Source organism: Varroa jacobsoni, unplaced genomic scaffold (assembly GCF_002532875.2).
Source record: "Varroa jacobsoni isolate VJ856 unplaced genomic scaffold, vjacob_1.0 scaffold_1355, whole genome shotgun sequence".
In the NCBI taxonomy this organism is placed as follows: domain Eukaryota; kingdom Metazoa; phylum Arthropoda; class Arachnida; order Mesostigmata; family Varroidae; genus Varroa; species Varroa jacobsoni.
Window position 1 is genome coordinate 1 of NW_019214257.1, and position 23,389 is coordinate 23,389.

The following is a 23,389-nucleotide window of genomic DNA, read 5'->3' on the forward strand; positions in this document are numbered from 1 at the left end:
ATATATTGTGCCCTCTTCCGCGGGCAATGTCCAAGCACTTGTTTCGTTTGGGAGACAGTTCGAGGTCAAATATGCGCGAACGAGAAGTGTTACTAAAACGTTTGTTCCGAACATAATCCTTTAACATTAGATTCCATCTTCGCATTCCTCTCTTACTGTTTATGAGTTTTCCCTTTGAAAATTACAGCGGAGTTAATAACAACTAGGACAAATTTTGTGACATCGACGCCTGGGTAACATAGGGTAACACATTGGGTGAAAATGGTCGCAGGAAATCAAGTTCTGGGCCAACATTTTTCTGTACTTGAATGCAGCAAATGCACAATTGCGTGTTTCGCGTTGAAATGTAATGTTCTATTCACTAAACAGGACAATAATGATTTATTTTAAAACCGTATATCAGATAAACATTCTATGTATGTATGTATGTGTCGTAAGGCTCGAACCGAAGATTTCCGGCTTTTTCAATCACGCACTTAGCCATCCAAGTTACGCGAAAAAAAAGCCTCAGGCTCTTTTTTCTTTAGATTAGACGAAACCTCATTCGATTCGTACCACTAGCTAAACCATTAGACATGGGTAAATTAATAGGGCATGAAGTTACTTTTGTTTTTGGTAAATTCCGTCCACAGGTACTTCGCATCATGGTAACGCATAGCTCTTTGCTATACCGTTCTGTGTCAATGTTTTCGTTTCAATGTATATACATGCATCAATTGTCTTGCTTTTTCCGTTTTACCAAAAACTATCAATCCATCAATTAACTTATGTCATAGTGAAGATCCTATTTCGTCATTTCATTGTCTTCAATTTTTTAATAATGACTAAATAGCTAGCATCTTATATGTCAGCTGCTATTATTATCATGATAAATTAATGCCGTGGTTATTCTTCTTGACCATTCAATTGACGCGAAACGCACACGCAAAGAAAACTTAAAATCGTCGTCATGCTTGCAATCTCATCGATGTTTTTTAAGCTACACGTCTTGTTTTATCATATCGTTACTATATATATATACAAAAGTACACATTAGCTTGCGTTACTGACGTCTCAGGACACCACTATATATACCACTTTTTTTTTTTTGTTTCACATATATTTTGAATTTCAGTCGCGGCAATCGTTATCACCCAAAGCCTATCCTGGCGGACAGGCGGTTGAAGATTTCGAAAACCGAAACGACGCAATCAAAATCTGCCGGCCTCAAAAGTACATTTTCATCCATTGATTTTTCGGTCTCATCTCGGAAGGAGACACTGTTCCTTTAGACGCCAAACGTAGGATGCGAATAGAATGCTTTCGGCTAACCATACTGTTCTCATCAAATCCCACAGACTCACATGAATAAACACACCACACACTCAAGCGCCTGCAAAACAGAAATGTCCTAGGTAGGCTCGCGCGATTTTTTTCTATCTCTTCTATTCATTCAACTGCAAAACCGCATGTCTCTTCGATAGCTTGAGTGATCTTGTCTCGCATTTTTTCTTTGTTCTCATACGGCGGGATGTCAATTCGATTGAAACATGTGTGCGCTTTGGGCAGGTTATCCGTACAAGCATCCGCGACGAGGTGTAACGTGAAGGGCCTAGGACCGACGGCACCTGTGGAGCCCTGCAGGGCTGAAAAGCCCTGCAATGGCAAACGTGAAGAACCGGTGACGAACTGCAATAGTCTAGCCCGCTGCTCCTCGTCGTACGACTCTACAATCTGCCAGAACCACTCGACCTGAGCGGTGTGCGGCGAACAGTGCTTCAGGCGCGTATGATCTCTCCAGTCGGCTATGTCGATCCGACCTAGCCCGCCAATAACTAACTCTAACTCACGATCATCAAAATCTTTAAGTAGTGCTACAGGTACCAATTCGCTAAAGCCTTTCTGTAGTTCGCGGAACTGTGCTTCAATGCCGAGCATGAAGCGCCACTTGACGTATAGACTAACATACCTGTGGTGCGTACATTAAAAGAACCGCAAAAAACAGATTGCAGCTCATCAGTAATGAAACAAAGTATTGCTTTTCGGTTTAGAATGAGTAAGGGTTTTCCCCATCTACGTAACCCAGCCTACGATAAAGCCAACATCTCTTTATTACTGCTTGACTGTCACTGTCGGACGTTCCATCGCGGCCTAATATCGAATATATAACAAAGAATCAATAAAATTCGAGAGGCGGAAAGTTGCTGAAGCTTTGCCCTTCTCACGCGTAGAACTATTTTTGTAAACGTATATCTTAAAAATAGGTCCGCGATGTTAGTGATTTGAAATTAATACACTTTTCAAGTGAGTGTTTTCGATAAAAATTACGTAAAAGACAATTTTTGTCTGGAGAATTTCGCCTCGAAAGCGTTGAACTCACTCTTTTTTATTGTCGTCTGTAACGGTTATGTCTGCTCCTCCTGGCTTTAGCTCATGCATTACGACGCGTCCGAACTGATTATGTTCAACTTCAAACGTTTCGTCGAAAGCGCCACCGTCGTTCACGTCATTCTCGAGAATCCATTTGAGGCTTCGGTACAGCTGTTCGTCAACGACCTCGATATCTGCTAGCGTAATTGGTTTGTTAAGCAGTTGTTTGTAGAACGGGAGCGTGAAGCCGCCATCGATGTAGTGACCGTGAAACACGGCCATGCCAATGATACGACCGATGAACTTGAAGTACGATAGGTGCTCCTGCAAGTACGAGAACGATGCAAACATTGGACTTGACTCACGAGTGTCAATGATGAGTGCGTCAGTAGATCAAATACTTTGTGCTATTTTTTTGCTGCAGTCGCGTAATGGCCCTTATCTGTTGGCTAGTGCGTGCAGCAGATAAGAACAACAACCGGACGTTCCGCTGAGAATGTTTTAGGTACATTAAATCGAGTAATCTATACATTCTACATTAGATACGGTCGTACATTACAGTCGCTATAATATATCCTCGAACTCTCATTGCAAACGGCCGTTGGGAAAACTAGCATACGATACTGACTAAGTAATCTATTAGATCATTAATGGCAAACCATAAATATATAAATCCGTTTACAATAGTAAAAATGCTGATATTATTACTATCGTTGGCAGCATCAACACCCAAGTGGCTATCGCCTCAAACCTCTCTAATTATCTAATAGCGACACTTAATTTTTCTCTCGATCACATCTATTCAGCCATGATACGGTCCCATTTACAAATGTTTTTCTCTAGCACAAGTTTTCGACGCAGGTCTTGCTCCTCTTGTCGTTTTTGGAAACGTCTATACTCTATTTGATCCGGATCGTCTAAGAAGCTCAAGATTCAATTTTGCTTATAGCTTCAATCTTTTTGGACGATAGACAGTCATTAAAAGCTTCAACTTACTGCACAGCGGTAAGTTGGAATAAACGAAAAAATCGCTCGACGATTGAGCAGAAACGACTTTTAAAAATAAGCGAATTAAAGTACAGATGCGTACATTGGAGCCAATACCACGAGGACTTTTTTTCTACTCGACACCGGCTTGTCTTCGCAATGTTTTTGCAGATTTATATTACAATAATCTTGCTATACTTCGTTTATCGTTAATAACAATCTGTGAATGTGATTTTTTATCAAGTACATCATCTAAAGGCACTCTGCTATTGGACACAAAATAGGCGTTCCGAACTTTTCGTCTGCTAGAATGCGCAATCTTAAGACTCCAAGGTAACTTTTTTTTATCCATTTAAATGTAATATTACCCGATATAATAATGCTGCCCGAAATTTAGACTGTTACCTTGGAATTTTCTAGCGAGACAAGTCAACCCACAAGATATCATTAAAAGCCGCTTTCGAGACTACCCCCCGACACATTGAACGTAAGATATATAGACTCTAATTGCTCATTTGACAAGGTTGTTATTGCTTATTAACTTCAATTACTATGTACAGTTATATGTATGGGAGTATTTATACGTACTGGATTAACACTGGAATCGGGATTGATCTGCAGAGTAAAAATATCTTCACGAGTGTACTGGAATAACCCATAATATGGATTCAGCATCTCATGAGAGAGCAGATAGAGCCATTCCCTTGCCAGCCCACCGTAATCGAGCCCGTCTTCTCCACGAAACTTCACCTGAAGCCGCTTGCGGAGGTCTTTGGGACGCATTTTTATTATCTGGCGGTACGACTCCTCGAAGATATCCTCGCGTGACACCTCCAGGCGGCAATGACCTAATGATGGTTACAACAAAATAATTAACAGACAACTGTACTTCGGAACTTCTAGCTAGCTACAGTAATGATATCAAAGAGAATCAACGCTCCTATGTTACAAATGTAATAACCGCGTATGAATCATCGCCTTTCTTTCTACAAAATAAGGCACAGGATGTTATAAGTACCAGTTGGCGGCTGGAAAGCCTGCAAGTCCCTCCGCAACAAAGTAAGTTTTGTAACGAGATCTCTGTTGTGTTTTTGTGGGCCACGGAAAAGTCCTGGTATATCACGTTCTTCTTTAGGCCCTAGACGCTGCGAAACGCCGGGAATAGATGCATCTCCACGACATCCACTACCTGCCACCTGACTTTGACTGAAATCCAATTGTGTATAGTTAGATAAGTTCCTATAAGAATATCACTAGTAATTGACTCAAAGAGCCGCTAGTTTTTGATTAAAGGACACACAATTTTTCACGTAGGGTGTTCTATTATCGTACGAGAATAATCTTAGTTAGGCGTGAAACTACCTGGATAAAACTGATATCTGCGCTTGTTTTAACCGGTTGACAAACGTGAGGGAGCTCGTTGCTTGTCTAAAGCGTTCTATACTTCAAATTGGTAATGGTGCACCTTAGAAAATGCTGAGCAGTGGGTTGCGAGCCATGCGTCGTCGGAGAGATCGGTGGCAGGCCTGAGACATTAATAGACGGAGCAGCTTGCCTTACAGAGATTTGGGCACCGTGCTCATTACCCCCGCCCTCTACAAATGCATTCCGTCTGCCTCTGCTATCGTGTTCCCTTTCCGTGGGTGCGTGAGCACTCCTAAAATTAGATACCCAATCAAAGCAAGCTCACATGTTGCTGTAGCTACGTTATCTCGAAGATAGTAACGGCGAGAACCAATACCTTCCAAATAAGTCGAACGATTCCGCTTAAAGAAGTTAACCTAGCATCTCAATGACGGTACGCTGCTTTTTTGCCGTTTATATTGAAATGATTGTTACAAACTGCAATCCTTTGAATCCTATGGAAATTCGAATCATCACTAAAGGCGTCCCATTCATAAAAGCATTACTGAAACTATTTCAGATCAGGTTTTTTTTTAATATCATCTTCGCGCATTCAACAACTATGAGAAATAGATGGGTTTTTTTTTGTCTTAAACGAAGATGTTTCTTTCGACAAGCGGAGACCTTGCTAACGTACCTTCGTGGGGGTGTCGAATGGGTTGGTCCGCGATGTCCGCCAGCCTGTTCATTCCCGGTTCCACTAGCCAGGTTGGACGTACCGGTAGCCGCCGTTAGACGGGGATCAGTGAATTGTGTTGTGCGGTTATTATGGTCAACGAAATACCGCTTCCCTGAGCTAGTAACTCGCATTTCCCAACCGGAAGGAAGAGGTCCAAGGTCGACATTGCGAGGCGCCTCCTTTGGTACACGTGGATCATGCCAGGATACCTGGCCTGTTCCGGTATTGATGAAGTAAACTTGTCCCTGCTCAGTGGTGCGGATTTCTGTCGTCATTGAAACAAAAACAAATCAAGGGTTATCAGTAAGGAAAATTATGATACTGCGAAGATTGTGCCGAACATAGTGACAAAACCGTTCCCATTTTTGTGTTGTTTTTATAGCATATAGATTACACCTAACTAACAATGGAACTTCACCAAGATTGAACTATGTTTAAAATTTCACTGACCGTAACCGTCTTGTAGATCCGTGGTAGTTGGTATATTTCGGTGAAGCTGATTGCGACTTAGGTAATTTCGATGTCTTGTGGACCTTCGGCGGCCCTCTCGCTCGCGTCTCGGAGGTGCCTGCTCGTAAGCCGACGTAACGGGCCTGGTCCATTGCGTTGTCCGAGTGGCGTGATTAACGAAGTACTCCCGGCCGTAATTCGTAACACGTACTTCCCATCCTTCAGGCAAATCATCATTTACACCGGCGCTACTATTTGCACCACCTCGTCCTCCTGCTACCCCACCGCCGCTGCCACAAGCATCTGCGATCTGCTTAACTGTATTATTGCTATCCTGATTCTCTTGATTAGCAGCATTCGCACTGTTGTTGTTGTTGCTGCTGCTGCTGCTGCTGCTGCTTTGTTGTTGCGACATGCAGCATCCCGTTGTCGTCGCTGTTGTTTGACCGACAGCATTATTAGAACTATTGTTGCGATTACGACCCGCGTTGTTGTTGTTGTTGCTGCTGCTGCTGCTGCTGCTGTTGCTGTTGCTGCTGTTGTGGTTAGGATTGCTATTATCGTTGTTGTTATTTACGATGTTGTTAAGACAGCCGCTGTTAGTGTTGCCAGAGTTGGAGCTGGAGTGGCTGGTACACTTAATATAGTTGCTACTCGCGGTGTGGCCATTGCAGCTGGCGTGAGCAGGTGAACCACGGCTGTTTGTCGCGTTGGTGCTGGTGCAGAGCTGTTGATTGGGCGCCGGCAGCGAAGAGACTGCGGCAGTTGTCACAGTTTCCCGATGAACACCGCTACTTACGCTACTCGTAACAGGACCGTGTATCCCACCGCATCCGATTAAAACTAATGGACAGCTGCCAGCCATTGCCGAAGTTGCCGGAAATGAATGCGCAGCCCCGCGCGAAGCCAGAGAGATCGCCAGGTGGCCCTTTACGGAATCCACGGATGCTGTATCCTCCGAGGGATAAAATTTCGACAACTCGAGAAGTTGAACTGCACAGATATAGCCATTACAGTGTAGTGATTTTGATCCGTCGATAAGTTGTATCAGGAAGGAAAACCGTACAGGGGCAAACGTAAGTTAACTCCTAATCATTTTCAATGATTAATTATTATTTGCGTTTCTGAGCGAAAATTAACGATCGGTTATGTACGTAGCAAAACGGTCCCGCACGATCAACGCGAGACTATTGTGCGGACGCTAGTTGCAACGTACGAACAATAACTGGGCATCTTATTTACAATTTACTATTAGGAAATATGGCAATACAACAACAATGGAATCAGTCAAATGCTTAAGTCAATTTTCATTTACGAGCATTACTGACAGTGGACATCATTCATTGTACCTACTAAGTATAGCCTCCAGGTGAATGGAAGGCCAGCTTCAGAAGTCTTTTGCAAAAGCAATTTTACAATACAGAAGAAAAAGCTAACAAGCGATACTTGTCGGCACACCGAGCCATTCCTTTGGCTGAGAACGATCTTGTGGGGAGAAGTTACCGACTAGCTTCTTTATATTACTGACCCAGTAAATTTGGCGAAGATGGCCGGGTTGGTTTTATTCATTTACGACTTGTGGCTTTGTGTCGCCTCTCATATTGCATTTCTCCGTCCTTTTCGGCTCATTGGAGCATTATTTTTAGGGAGGCAAAACACGTGATTCATAAACGTCTACGTGCTACATAAGACATGCTAGTCCTCTTACTGCTAGTAATATATATGGCTATGAGCTGCACATACTAACAGATCACATAAAAGTGCGCGATCACAGAATGAGATCTAGCTTATTGTCGACGTCTAAGCCATGTTTTTCAGTTTTATAGCTAATATTTTCAAAATTTTCAGTATATATATATATATATATGTATGTATGTATGTATGTATGTATGTATCTATGTATGTATGTATGTATGTATGTGTATATACAAGTGTAGTTGTGTTTCGAACACACATCCAGCTGATGCGTTCGTTTGTCAAATATACCCAAATACTATCTCAAATACTTTTGTTTGCCATTCTGTCCTTGTCCTGCTAATTTCTGAATTGTTTTTACTTTACCACGTGTCCTCTCAATTTGTATGAACGTTCTGTCTCATCTACTCGATAAGTGTAATTGACGGTATCTCTAAGAGCTTTGCTATGAGGGCAAAATAAAGCGTATTTGACTACGAGACGATTTCGCTATGGCAACACCGCAAAGACACTCACCGCCGGCATCTCGGAGCTGCTGAATCATGTTGGGTTTTAGACGTACACAGCCGAGAAAGGCTGTCGACTCTTTCTTCGAACTAATCTTTCGATTATTCCACACCGATATCGTTATCTGAGCGTGAAGATGATAGACCATCCACAGAAACAACCACAATCCCGAATGTTAGAAAGTAAGAATAAACCAATGCGAGATTTTTACGCTAATACGATTACTATGGTTATTGTTTTTATTAGTAAACATAATGATAAGTAAAGTCGTACACTTATATATGAGGAAATGACGGGCCGTGGTAATTTTCACAGTACAGTACAATACAGGGCTTTAATTAACACGATCAAAAATAGTGTCCAATAGTGTAGATAAGATAGCAAGCAATACGTTTATTTTTTCCCGAGATGATATCCTAAAAATTGAAGCAACAGGAAACGTCTGTAAAGTGCTTGTTTCCTCCTATGAGTGTAATGTCGTTGAAGTCAATTTCCGTTCAATTATATATTGATGAAGTTTCGATGTCCTTATAAACTACAGCTTACTTCTTCTTTCATTGAAGTCTTGCCATATGTTGACCCAACCTTTTGTGCGTTATATAATCATAACCTATTTTCAGTTATGCGTAATTGATGTTTTTAGATTGATTCATTGCGCTTAACCACATTCGTATTCAGTATGGGACACTTGGCTGGTCCCGGTGAATATCAGTGCCTTTATCACCATTGAAACGGGTAATTCAATCACGGACTATGGCAACAATATCTCTTTAGTCAACTCATCGATACTTCCTTTCGGCTTCGATTCGGTTTGGCCAGATAATAGTACCTAGATGTCTTAAAAGGATTGCCCATTTCTAATCGCTGCGCACGAGAAATGGCGGACGACGTCGTCATATATGCGTAACAATAGAACACATGAGACCCAAGTGTGAGCTGATGATCTTGGATAGCTCGCCAAAAATAATAGCGGATAAACTATTGGAGATAGTGTCAAGCTTTTTTTTTTTTTAGAAACTGAGAAAGAAAATGAAAACTATTTGGTAGGTACTCTGTAAGGATCTTCAGTAAGAAAATGCGAGACCCCAACAGCGAACGTAAGTTATTTCATATCATCAGATGGGCTCGCTTGTTTCCGGCAACCACTCCTGACGCGTGGGTAATTTTCACACCCGCATTTCAGTTATCTAAACGTAGGGAGTTCAGCTGACTTGCTAAAATAAACGTTCCAAAGTTATGTTTTTATTAAACTTCTTTACTACAATGAGATGTAGCATCGTAACTTTGAGCATATTTAATCAAGCATCGCTTTGAACGAATCTAAGGGATATTGAGCGGGCAAAGGGTGTGAGCATTGTGCCATTGTAAAGCTGGCATTACCTAAACAGTGATGAACTTACCGAGGTTTGATTAGTGATATACATGTCAAAATTCTGTGACCACCTTGGATCTATAGTGCCTCTACAGAATACGGTGGAGAAGCTCTGTCCCGCGATGTCTGGACCGCCATCCACTGTTATCTTGCAGAACGGATCTGGCTGACGGAAAAAATCTCGGCGGACCAGATTCTTGGCGCCTAACACTGTAATCAATTCAACGCGCGTTTATGTTAGTTTAACTTTGACACATTTGCTACAAATCGTCTTCAATCGTTTAACACGGAACGACAGTTATAGTTTCACAAAAAGTTAACAAGCACACAACTAGCAGGATAAACTCATTGTATGTTCTATATACGTCGTTAAAACTACCTCATTTACATTACTGTATATCTGATCTAGAACTATCTAAAACTTTAAACAAACTTGTATCTTGTGGATTCAAAAAGGAAACGACAAATGCTGTATGAAACACCTTGCCTGATAAGATGCGAAGACGCAAAACCGAACGTGGAAATTAATTCGTTCTCAAAGATCACCGAGCGCGTTAATTATCTGAAGAAATCTAGGCTATTCCTTCCGGCGCATGGACGAGCTATGAATACACCCTGTACTTATTAAAATAATAGTAGGAAACTTAGGGAATCGCTGAGACGTCCGTTAGACTCTTGAAACATAAAGGGATGCAGCCAGACCGTACTAGGACTTCCATAAACTCACAAATTATTTTCGTTTGAATGTATTCCTTAAGGTATTTTTGTCAATAGCGCTTTCACGATTGAGTCGGTAGCACTTAAATGTTGCGACAGAGACATTTTTAATTATCGTAGTTCCTCTCCCTAGTAACCAATATGCTTCATTCTAATACCAGCAGAATCTCCCCTTTCTTTGAATAGTGTTGATCGCTACTGTCTTCGACTTCAGTGGCTTAAGACGAGAAATGTATGCAGTTAGGAGACACGGCAACAGGCCCCCGGACAACGGCCCTCTTTGCTACTGTTTCCGTCTGGTAGAATATTTCAGCCGTTCTGTTGTAGTTATCGCCAGCCTTCTTGCTATTTATCCTGCTGTTGTTCCTGTTGCCGTCGCCGTTGCATCCCACGGAACGAAGCAGTACAGCAGAACTGCTCGCTCCGACATCATCCGCCGGCTCTGTCTCGCTCTTAGATTAACCAAGATGGTCACTCGTTGCAGCTGAAATGAAACTATATAAAGAATAGCCGGCAACGGCGCCAGCAATTGTTGGCACAGCGACTGATAGAACGCAGATGATCGTCGAACTCGTTTCTCGCATCCTTTCATCACGAACACGAGCAACTTCAGGCTAGCGATCGCAGGCAGGCAACGGCGAGGCATCGAGCGAGCGAGCGAGCTACTCGTTGTTAACAGCGTCCGACGGACGAAACACTCGCCTCGACAAGTTGTTGTAGTTGCTGTCGAGCGTAGTCAACTATCACTCGAAATCACAGACACCTAAGTGTACTATGACATCTACAAATGCCGTAAATTTGTACCGAAGCACACGACCATCTGTCCACCTGTTTCCCTAGGAACACGCAAAGGCAAGCACTCATACGCAAACGTTCATCATCGCTCGCAAACTTTCTCAAAAGGGAAGCTGACATCAATTCATCATGAAATTCCCCACTCGATATTGATAAAACAGCAGCTTACAGAGGTAACAGGATATTGTGCGCCCTCTGAGTCACTCAAACAGCCTCGGGACATCCGTTGTCTCCGACACCTTGTAACTAGCTTAACTCGATCTGAATAATCGATTTTTGCTTGCAAAAATGTATCAGTAATAGGACTAAGCACGCTACTATCCTCATTAGTATTTAACAGTAAAAAATTATCCCTAACACGTTTTATAGAACAAAGCTACTTACTGTAATTAAGTCAGACAGGTCGCGTTACGACAGCTGAAGGAATCATTTGATCTATGAAAAAACGTAAGAAAAATTTATAGTACACATTAAGATGTGTCACAATCATAGTCAGATCTCTGGCACCTCCTAGTTTCGAGATGTAAATGTAACGTGCGCCTCCGACATCATATACATACGCGATTTACTTCACTATAATATTTCTAACACATTTAGCAGGCGTCGAGGACGGGGCTGAGCGTCTTCTTCTATAGCTCGAGCAGCAGAGGCGGCCGATCCGCCAGGTGGCAATGGCAGTGAGAACAGCAGTGCATATCATATCATGCATTTTCTGATTCTTCTATCCAGCAGAACCGAGTCAGCAACAGGAGACACAGAAACGAGGTAACGGGGCCGGATAGTTGCGGATGGCCCCTCCAGCTGTTCACCGTTCGCCTGCTGCTGGGTCCTGACGTCGCTGATTTCTCGTTTTTCAAAAAAGCAGAAGCGTTTGTTTGTGACGATATTGTTGTCGATAACAGACCGCGATCGAATCTACCAATGGACTTTTTTTTTATTGCGTTTCTACTTGTCTTTTAACAGCGACAACGGACACAAAGGTATAATACAAACCCGTATTGAAACAAGAAGCCAATATGCGTTTTCCACGGCAGTTGCTCTGTTAATCGCGACCATGGCGCACTGGTCGTAAAGCAAGCGTACACTTGCTATTATTTTGGCATAATCCGTATTGGGAATCCTTTCGACATCCACAATGGTGCCGCAGACCAGTTGACGGTACACACGGTACAACGATGTTGTGAAGGATATATTGCGCCAGAAAAAATACAGCGTAGAATCGTCTATCCATTGTAAATCAACGAGGAGATCAACATTTAAAGCAATAACTAGAGAATCACCCAAAGCTCCATTTGATGAACGCGCGAAAGCTATATGTAGAAGCTAACTATTGAGCTATAACTTGCTCCAACGAACGTGCCTTAAACGACGATAATAACGTGGACACGCAGTGCAACACACATGTATGTAACGTCTAACAAATGATAAACTTGCTATCCTGACGGAACATTTCAAAAATTTAGTATCATACGTTTCTATACGAGGCTCGCATGTAAGACGTTCCTATGGTATTGTATGGGTAATGGTACCCTGTAGTCAACAATGGAATGGACACTGGGAAAAAGGGAGGAGACGTTTTCAAATTGACAAACCTATAGCTCTGATGGTGTCGATTATAATAGCCGCGCAGGCCGGTGGCATTGCCGGCCTGCAGATCAAACAAATTTTCACTAAACAAGACATAGTTGTTTATTTTAAAAAACGCTTCATGCTCAAGCTGGAACGCCTTTATCGCTTTTATTACCATTGGCACGGGCACTCGATTGTTGCTGTTAGCGGCTCCATCACCGACGTCGATGCTTGAATGCGATGCGGGCCTACGAAATGCCCATATGTTCGACGGCTTACCAACAGAACGAATTTGCCACCATTCTGGACAACGTCAAGTGTGCGTTGTATCAATGTATTTGCAATGCGCATGCGCCTTATATAAGTGGAGAAAACCTGATTTATTTCTGCCTCACGAATAATGGTAAGACATTTTGAAAGTTTTGTAGTTTACGATATGCCCATAGCATATGGCCCATTTCAGTGATCGAGACGACTGAGGCTGACCTACCGCAGGGTACTTGATAGTGGTACAAGCTTAGGACTTCGTTTGCTGTGGTTTAAGACAGTAGAAGAAAAACAATTCGGTATAAAAACTAATTGAACGAGGTGACCACTTTGCTTTCAAGGTTGGTGGATTGTTCATTGTAGAGCTTAACGCATGACTAAGATAGATATATTTGTTGAAATTAGCTCAGTTATTTTTCTTCGTGCTTGTTTGTGCTCCTTATTGGTTAGTCGAGCACAATCGTATTGAGTACTCAATCGCTCAGCTATCACATCGTCGGCTAAACAAGATACGTAATGGTCATGACCTTTTTCGTTTTACTCGAACCTTGTTATATGTTGGACCTTTCATACAGGTGTTTCCATCTATGCGGAACGTTTGTGAGAGTGCCAGTTTATACATTATGTAGGTGTCCGTCCGGCAGTACGAGCCAATACGCGACCAAGTGTTCGCTAAACGCTAAACGACGTGCTAAGACCCCCAAGAAATGGCCGTTTTTTCATCGTGATTATCATTTCAGTCTCTCAATTTAAATGTTCTAACGGCTCCAATTAACATACAGTTAAACTATTTGCATTTAACTACGAGCCCATTTCAAGTGATCGACACGCGTAAGATTAAAGTATGGTAACTTCGCTTTTACGGATCACTTATTTCATTTTATCAAATTGGCATCGACATTGTTGATACTGGTTAGGTATTAGTTCATCTATTGCGCCTCGACACGTTTTCTGCCCTTTACGACGGAGATTTATCACTGGCTCAATCAATACATTGACCGATTCAGCTTTTCTACTCGGTCAGTTTATCTCTAGCCGTATCTACCAATGTTTTTACTATTCTCGTGTAAGAGCAGACAGGCATATGCCTATATATATATATATATATATATATATATATATATATATATATATATATAAAAACACAGGAATAGAAAGTCGGCTTTACTTTGGGTTGAGTTCTCAAGCGAACATATAACACACAATCGACCATCATCTTGGTCACAAACACAGAATAAACGCGGGGTCGACAATTTTTTTGTAGCCCATGCTAGCAAAATTACACTAAACCCCACTAATGGAGTAAATTTTTGAGAAATTCGAAATTTCAGAAAGAAGATGCAACGAAAGCAATAATGAAAAAGGAAAGAAGGAGAAGAGACGCAGGCCCAGACCCTGTACATTTTCTGTTAACGTTCCTTCTGGACACACGCATTTTTGCTGTGTTCGAAAAAAAAAAACAGCTGAAATTCACATTAATGTGTGTTGTTATCGTTGATCGTGTCCATATGTGCCCCAAATTATATATCGTTTCATTTTCGTTTGCACGTGTGTATCTTATTTTCATTTTGTATTATATACAGTACTTACAGGCATCGTGCCGTACGTGATTTCCTCGCACTGCCTAGAGCTGGTGACGAATGAGCTACTCGACAGAAATTATTAACAAACAAACAAATAAATAAATAAATAAAGTACGAAATTCAAATCGGGCTTTACTGCACTTTCAACAGGAAGGTGATGACTAAAATATACGAGAGAAAAAAGGAATATTATCGTATTACATACTGTAACTTTCTTAGTATAGTTGGCACCGTACAAGTTTTTGCCGATATCTCACTGCACCTATGCAGCTTGAGTAAATAAACGTTTTTCGTTTCGCTAAAGCTCGCTGCACGTCTTCCAAGCGTACAAACCGCCACACTAGCTGAGAACTGATTTCAACCTGTTACGTTACACAACTTCTCAGTTCATGATTGATTTAACTTGAAAGTCCAATTATCATTACGAACTATTGCTAAAATTGAGGGTTTGATGTCTTCCGTTGAAGCGACACCATCACTGAGCTCCGCGAAAAAACAACTAGTTTATTTAGTTATGCCGTTTGCACGTCGTAGTTGCTAAAGGTTTTTTTTTTTAAATTAAATCTTTACAATTTTTTTACTACTACTACTACTACTACTACTACTACCAAATAAACAATAGTTGTTTCTTTAGAACTGCCCCCTTTGACCGGCATCTAATGTGCTTAACGCTACATGTATGAATGGGTCTCTTATATTCTGCGGTTTCCCTCAAATAGATTACGGTTTTGCCTAGGTTCTCCAATTCGGCTCTCAATACCTCGGAACGTAGAATAATTTCAGAAACGCAGATAACGCAGAAAACGGATGCTTTCTACGTACGATCCTGCTTTTTTGGTTGCTACGATATTGCTGATTAGCTTTCCAGACAAAGAGGAACGATCCGTCCGAGATAGTGCAATCTCCTCGCTGCGGTCGAAAATGATAACACAATTCAATACTATAGAATCTTTTTGATCGCGTTTCGATTTCACAAGCTACGTGATAACAACACGTAACTAAACTATAATTTTCTTATACAAAATCAAATCTGCGTACACGAACGTTAACAAAGCGCTTCTTATAAACAAACAAACAAACAAAGGTCTGAGATTCAAGCGTAGTGTTCATTGAAGCGCTGCACTTTAATACAACGCAAACAAATATAGATCGAAACTAAAAATCTGCAAAACGGATAAGTAAAAGTTAATCTTTATTCCCATAATTTTTCTATTCAGCATGACGGTAAACCTTGATAATTTTAGGAACTAGTAGAAAAAAATACTTCAACGATATATCGATCCGCAAATCATTTTCAACCATACAGAGACGTCACGTTTTCCTTCATTTTATTGACTAGCTACATATTTAAATATGTCATTACTTTAATATAGAAAAAGAGGTCGTTGTCATATAATAACAATCATATATCATATACTGTTACGAAGCTGTAAATTAGAACGTCGAATGCGATCAAATCCACATATATGGATTCAACTAGCGGTCTAATAAGATGCTGGAATACGTCGCTAGGTGAGCTGATAGTTTATACCTATGGGAACTTTGCTAAACTTCAGTAAACTTGCCATCAGAGAAAAATCGATCTCGCTATTGAAAATGGCGCTAACCAAAACGAGACTAGCTGCCTTGCTATAGAAACGGTCTTATATTTTTCGGTTTTATATTTTTCGACGAATAATTAAGTAAATTATAGTACAGCCTCAGCCGCTATTTAAGCGCGAGTTCTCAAAACATTAACTTCCAAAATCTCGACTAGATTTTGTCGCCATATGTAAGTTTTACTGGCTAAAACCGTTTTACCCTCGACATTCCGCTTAGAGCATCTCCGCTCAGCAACGTCTTCATTACCAACACGTTTATTAGTGGCTTTTACCGTAAATTCCAAATCGAAGCAAAGCTATAGCAGTATGGTGTAAATACATCTTTTCATCACCTAAAGATACGCAAACAATTTTAGGAAGACTGTCAAGAATTCGACAGTCGATTGCCACCTTTTGCTTTTCCGACCGAAGTCACCATCAAAAAGGATGCAACAATTAGAAATGCAAAAAAAACTAGGATCGTTTTAGGTGTCATATCAGGCTCCTACAATCAAATCCGGGTGATTTCGAAATGAGACAGTTTTTGAACTATGCGCGGCTAACAGATGAAATTTGGCTGATAGATACCTCAAACTTGTGAGTGAAAAGAGGTCAAGTTTACCTTAGGAAAAGTAAGTTGAGAAAACGAGTCACGAAACAGCCTCGAAAATCAATGCTCAGTGAGCAAGTGTTTGTTCCTTGAGGGGCTACAAGGCTGTAGAAATTCATCAACGATTTGTGAGGCTAGTAGGCGAAGAGGCCTTACCGAAAGCACGGTACATAAATGGTGCAAGCATATCAAAAACAGAGGTCGGAGTGCTGAAGACCAGCGAAGAAATGACTTGAGCTCATGACCTGAGGTATAAGAACGCATTGCTGCAGTCGAGAGAGCTTTTCACAAAGGTAGAACCCGAGTTTATAGGCGCTGTTGGTGAAAGTCGGCATTTCAGATGTAACGAATTACAGGATTATAACCCATATACTAAAGAGGCGGAAACTAAGTAAAAAAAAATAGGTACCGCGTGAATTGAATTCAGGTCAGATAAAAATGGGCGCAGTGTATACCGCGTGCAATTTGCGAAACTTCGATCAATGAAAATCTCATCTAAAGTATACGGTCACAAAAGACACGGTTCGATCTCAACCGCCAGCCGGAGACAAACCAGGCGAGAGAATGACGTCGCCCTGTCGCTAAAAAAATTTAGCTCGGTAGCAGTGTCAAGCAGATTGGGACATCAGGCGCTGACAATATTAAGGACAAAGGTGATGGTAGTACTTACAATGGTCATCAAAGGCATCTGCTGCTATAAGATACTTGCTGAAGATGAAACGGTGAATGCAATCCGCCACCTCGAGGCCATCAAAAGATTTATTGATCATTGGTACGGCAACCGAAAGCGCACAGTCTCGTTAGTTTTCAACGATGCCAGACTTCATTGCTATATCTCAACTACTTTCTAGTTTGAGCAAAGGGGGTGTCCAACATTGGCTTCACCCCACCTATTTTCCCTGGGCTTCCCATGCCCTAAAAAGGGAATAGGTGAACAAGCAAACTCCACTACCGATTCAATTATCGATTAAATTTAATATCGATTGGAGAATACTCGAACGATACATATATGGCTGCCCGGAAGCTGTTATGGTGATAGGATATATAAAAATAAGGGAGAGTACTTTCAATACTGGTTCATAAGTTACTCAACGATAAAGTTCGCCGGATTCGCTCGTAACAGGTCGACATTTATGGCGATCGCTAACGTAAATAGAATCACGACAAAAAAACGATTGAACGTTTTAAAGAAGTAGACGTATAATAGAGTATTTTTCATTCTAATAACAATGATGATATTATAATATAAGAAATATTATAATACTTGTTTGTATATGTTCGCTGTTGCTGGTTTCCCTCCCGAATTTTGTTTTGGTCATAATTACGTATCTTATACTGTCGCCCAGTTTTTACTGGGCTAACTATTATCTTACTTATACTATTTGTACTATAGTATACTATAGTACAAATATTTGGATCATCTTATTTGCCTTGGCTCGAAAGGAGAAAGCTGCCAAAACTATCAGGGGTTGTAGCGCTCTAGAGTCCTCAGCGTACATGGCAATAAATTTAATGGACAAAAATTCGATATTCAAACATGAAAAGTATCTCCAACGAATTCAAGCTTTTTCAAGTATTTTCAAAGCATTATATAAACAGAGTAAATTATACCAATAATTAATTTCTAGTTTATAGCCACAGAACGATAACTATTTTCAATCAATTTTTTATGACTAAATTAAGAGTTACTTTCTTATTTGAACGTTGATTTTTTTTTAACCGTAACCTTTAATCCCTGTGGTCCAGGCTGTTTCGACAACTGAACACAATGTAATTCGTTGAATAGCCGAACTTCAAAAAACCAATATCTGGTGATTTGAAGTGATCATTTATGCAACAATTTCATATATTAAAACAACGATTTCTAATATCGCCAACTTGAGGTAGCCTTGTGATGCCATGGCCGTTACTACCAAACGAAAAGTAGCGACTTATATTCGGCGAGAACATAGAACTAAGCCCGCACCGTCTACCACCGCCGCCGCCGCTGCTGACAGCAGGTATCTTTTTTGCGTTTATGATGAATACATCGAAAATCAACGAGCCTCGAAAATTGAACGAACGAAAAGCTCATTACCTTCTTGCTAAAAGTTGGTCCGGGCACATCTGCCCATACGATTGTATTACCATTTTTACCAGTCACTTCACCGAAGGCGTTAGTTGTTAAATGTGCTAGTTTCCATAACGACTTCCGAACATAGAAGAGCATCGTGAATACTGTTCATATATTCGGATCATTGTCGTTCCCAAGGGCGTCTCAAGGCCATAAATATAAAAACTTATACGAAAATAACTGAATTTTGCTTTTTTTTTTTTTGCCAAAAGCAACATCATTATTTTTTGATTGACGGCAGTCAATATGGAACCTATGTAACGATACGTATGCCCGCGGCTCGCAACGTTTCCTTTCCCAAGCGTAAATAGCTTCTACCATTCTTCTTCCTTGTGTACAAATCAATGGGTCTTATGCTTGCCGTTATTACCTCCTCTTTCATTCTCACCAGTCTACGACAAACGCCTTTGCACTGTCCGCTCACCATCTTGGCTCAAAGACATAACCTGTAGTAGCAGCAGCAAGATAACATCTTGGCAACATGCGAGAGCGGATACCAGCATTGAATGTAACTAGCAATTAAAATTTTCGGCACGATTCGCGAAAATCACGTTAAAACAAAAACGTCTGTGCGCATTGTTTTCATCTGCATAACCCTATATGAGCGGTCATTTTATGTCAGGTTTCGGAATATTGTTCAAATTATGAATTTGTAAAAAAATCTATGCACCTAGCGGGTTTCCTTGGACAACGCCCGTACACCCCTTCAGACGGAATGTAACTATTGCATACCGATTGTCGAATCTATGAACGCCCCTGGGGCGCATTAATTCAAATAGCGATTGTGATCTTAAAAGTGTTTACTTTTTGTGTCAGCGTATTTCATGCTTGTAATCGAATTCGAATGAATCAATCAATAAGCTAATATGGCTGATTCACAGGGGAGATGTGTCGAGGGTTTTTATGTAGGCGTCGGGCTCTATTTTCGGTAGAAAACAATTTTACTTACGCGAAGAGGTGTTCGGCAATTCTAAACGTTGGAGCAGCACATATAGTCGATGTGATTCTGAATGCTTATCTAAATATACATTATATTACTTCAGTTTGATGCTGCTTTACAACACGTTGCTTCGAAGTATATTGAAAATACGGTAAATGCAACTGTGGAAAGACGCTGTTGCTGCGTGGAGTTACATCATTATAATAACGTTCGCGATTTCTTATTAACTCTATTATTACTCTGTGGTATATAATTAAGATCATATCAATGATCGTTACTATCGCTTTAAATCGCATGTATACTTCTCACTACGGCCCTTTTTGTATAGTTCGCGTCGTTAAGTGTGAAAGGCCGCACCTAATTTACGCGTTTTCTGTCCGATAAACAAGTTTTCTGTTTTCAATCGAAGTACTTGGGCTAGAAAAGGAAAGTAACATTTCAATAATAGTTTGTTCATTCAACTATGTCGAAAATTTCAGACACAAGAGTCGATAAATTCAGAAAGGGCGACTTTTAACCTCCTTCTACTTTCTGGATATCTAACCTCATCAAACCTTGAGGTAACTACTAGCCAGTAATCTATTAACTAATCTGCAACAATGTCTAGCAGGCATGCAAAGTAGAACTGAGATTTACACTCTTTAATTTATGTCAGCCTAAGTACAAGATGTGACTTTTCTGCCCCGATTTCCGAATTTCTCCAGTTGTTCAATTTATTTTTTTCTAGCTTCATCAGTGTTCCAGGATGAGGGGCACATAAACCCCAAAAGTCCACGTGCAGATGGATCAGGTTCTCGCAAGATGCTTAGCTGATCATTATCAACCTATGTTGGGGGTTTATTTCACATTTTACAGGGTTGTTTTGCGTACATTCTCTACGGCGACTCGTCTAATAAATCAGACTCAATGCAAACGAAATATGGCGTACGCTGCTGTGATTAACCCGGTTTTTATAACTCAATCTGGCGACGATGGCTCACAAGAATGTCCAATTACACCTCACAGATGAGGTTGTAACAATGACTTAATCCAACTGAAAGACAGTACTAGACGCAACAAAAATGGTAGGAAAATATTATGTTGTTGCTGACTGACGGACACTTGAACCCTAGGTTCGTTTTTTCATAGCCTTCGTAACTAACGACCTAGTATTATTTCTTCACATAAAAATAAAGATCGGTGACAAGGTTATTGCATCTACTCGCAACTCACCACTTAAGCGTATCCTTGAGGCAGTTTGATGATGCTGATGAATCTGCGGGCTCTGAGATGAGTGACTCTGTGTGATGCGTGTATCCTCCGTACCGGCTGGTAATAAACCCCCAACACTACCATAACCGGCAACATTACTTCCAGCCCCATGCGGTTTTTCTTGGGTCTGCTGTTGCGGTTGATGGGCAGACCTATGCGTTGATGACGCACCGTTCGATGGACCTTCCGCCGCTGGCAAAATTGATCCCCCACCAACCCCACTACCTGATCCGGCTCCCACCGCCAGGTTTGCAGTTCCGCCCGTAATACTGGCGTTCATCTGCAACGACCCCCCTACTAGTGCCCCAGAACAACTCGTGGGTGTTGCAGCAGCTCCGAGTGGCGCAGTTCTCGACGAACCTTCGCTACCGGCACTGATGATGCTCATAGATGATGGTTTACCACCGTTGATGTTAATTGCCCCACCACCTGTATCGTCTCCCGGTGCAGAGGCTCCGGAAATCTTTGTTGTAGCGTTGCTACTACTTGTTGTATGTAAGCTCGCAGTACTGCCACCGCCGCTATCCCCACGCCCTCCTGCGTTCGTGTGATTAGTTCCCGTCGTTGAAACAATGCAGCCCTTGCCCTTAGCCGTGCCCCCACCGGTACACTGGTCGCTGCTGACGCTGCTGTCGTTGGTGACGTTACCACCGTTGTTCGCGGCACCGGAGGTTCCACCGGCTCCACCTCCTCCGACACCTCCGCCACCGGCGCCGCAGCCCCTAAGACTTCCGAAGTTGGGCAAATTGCTAGTGATGCTGGCGATGCTGTTAACTGTTGTATCTTGCTCATGGCACTCTGGAGGAACCTCAAGGGCGCTCGTCCAGAACTGGTGACGAAATAAGAACACTACCATCGAACGACCGAATACAGCAGCGACGTTACAGTCGTTGCGGACGCAAAGCAAACGCCGGCACCGTCCCAACAACGAAAGCAACGTGCTTTAATTCCGGCGACTGCCGTCTCTCCAACAACAGAAAATGTTGTCGGTGACTTCGGCGCTCTCGGATTAGTTCGTGGCGCTCTCGGATTAGTTCGTGGCGAGTACGGATGATGACGACTAGACCTGTTTTCAGGTACTACGGTAACCGCTTGAATGTCGACTGACCATCAATGACCACTGACAGGACGATGTCAGGAAATTGGATGTGGCAACCACAACAGCTTACAATCCATAGATCAAGCGTGTACAGCGACAACTGAGTTCTTTAGATGAACGATCAGTTGGCCGTAACGACTTCAGCGATCCTTTTCGAAATGAGCACTCATCGACTGCGAGCAGCTATTATCTGTAAATGCAGACGAGGAAAAAGGCGGTTATAAATTTTTAACACTCGAAATTATCAAGGTGCATATTGATCTCGCATAGAACTGAATGGAACACGGTAATACTTGGCGTTCAGTGTGCCGCAACTTCATCAGTAGTATACGATTATATAGTCGTTAATTCCAGAATCAACGGAACGTTGATCGACGCACGCGACCTCACTATATCTACTTATACGCAGCATTATCTCGAAACAAGAATGATTATAATGGTTTCTGTTTGTTTTTGACACGTGTTTAATATTTACATTGCAGAAGAACTCACATAAAATGGGTAATTTTTCCCTCTGCCACAGACATTTGAAATCATTAGAATTCTAGTCAATACACGACTGATTACGGTTGGCTAATGATTCACAAAGTTGAGTAAATATTTGGAGGTATGGCACATATTTGCTTAACTGCGGCTTTTAGATCTTCCGGTGTCATTGATATTCTACCCGAGACTGCATCTATTAGATAATATCCTTACAAGAAGAAGTCAATCGGCGTTAGGCCCACGGAATTGTGGGAGTACGTTTTCGTTCAGCTAATCCGCTCGGAGTATCATCTAGATGTACTTTCACATAACGGTGAAGGTATGCAAGTGTCCCATTCTTCAGAAATGTTCATTCAGAAAATAAGATTCGCCAGCTTCATCTCTCAGATACGTGACAATATTTCGTCACGCAGTTCGTTCGGATCTCAGTAAATTCAAGTGATCACCACCAGCCATCACCGTGTTATCAAAAAGGTGGCCCAGTTAATTCTCGGCTCCAAATGTTGAGTGATATTTTTTTCCTTCAAATTTCAACAATTTCATCCAAATCGCTTGTGGATTCACAGCTACCCAACAGGCGTAATTACGTCCGTTCACTGTGACATTCGATTTGAATGTTGTTTCATTGTTCCAAAGCAATGAAAACTATGTAACTTGTTTACAACTTCTTCAAATGCGGGGGGTCTGATGCCGAACTTACAACTTGATTGTCTTCGCATTTCGCTGTAAGTAGATATCTTCGTAAGCATTTCGCTATAACTCTTCAGTACTCTTTCCTAGCAGCGAAAGATCGTTAATGTTTGGGCTTTCCGCCTATGAACATACTGAACAACTCCATTTGTCTCAAACTTCGATTTTTAGCTTAGCATTCTGCTTTATTATCCTTGTACATTTTCATACTTCCAAAAACATTTCGAGATAAACTTTCTTTCTTGT

General features: G+C 41.5%; 1 protein-coding gene across 3 annotated transcripts in view; it reads right to left on the reverse strand.

The window, feature by feature from the left end:
* Positions 1-968: 968 nt before the first annotated feature.
* Smurf (SMAD specific E3 ubiquitin protein ligase) overlaps positions 969-23,389 on the reverse strand; it is a 51,009-nt gene continuing 28,588 nt past the window's right edge. For 2 of the 3 annotated variants that reach the window (XM_086971977.1, XM_022848466.2), the window contains 10 exons: positions 20,830-22,157; positions 9,472-9,653; positions 8,081-8,195; positions 5,870-6,862; positions 5,378-5,684; positions 4,802-4,993; positions 4,355-4,542; positions 3,925-4,184; positions 2,360-2,673; positions 969-1,948 (listed from right to left, as the gene is read on the reverse strand). In XM_086971977.1, the coding sequence (XP_086828103.1) occupies positions 1,429-1,948; positions 2,360-2,673; positions 3,925-4,184; positions 4,355-4,542; positions 4,802-4,993; positions 5,378-5,684; positions 5,870-6,862; positions 8,081-8,195; positions 9,472-9,653; positions 20,830-21,724 (3,966 nt within the window). In that variant the 5' untranslated portion in view covers positions 21,725-22,157 and the 3' untranslated portion in view covers positions 969-1,428. The remainder of the gene's footprint in view (positions 1,949-2,359; positions 2,674-3,924; positions 4,185-4,354; positions 4,543-4,801; positions 4,994-5,377; positions 5,685-5,869; positions 6,863-8,080; positions 8,196-9,471; positions 9,654-20,829; positions 22,158-23,389) is intronic. The other variant, XM_022848467.2, reaches the window with a different exon arrangement.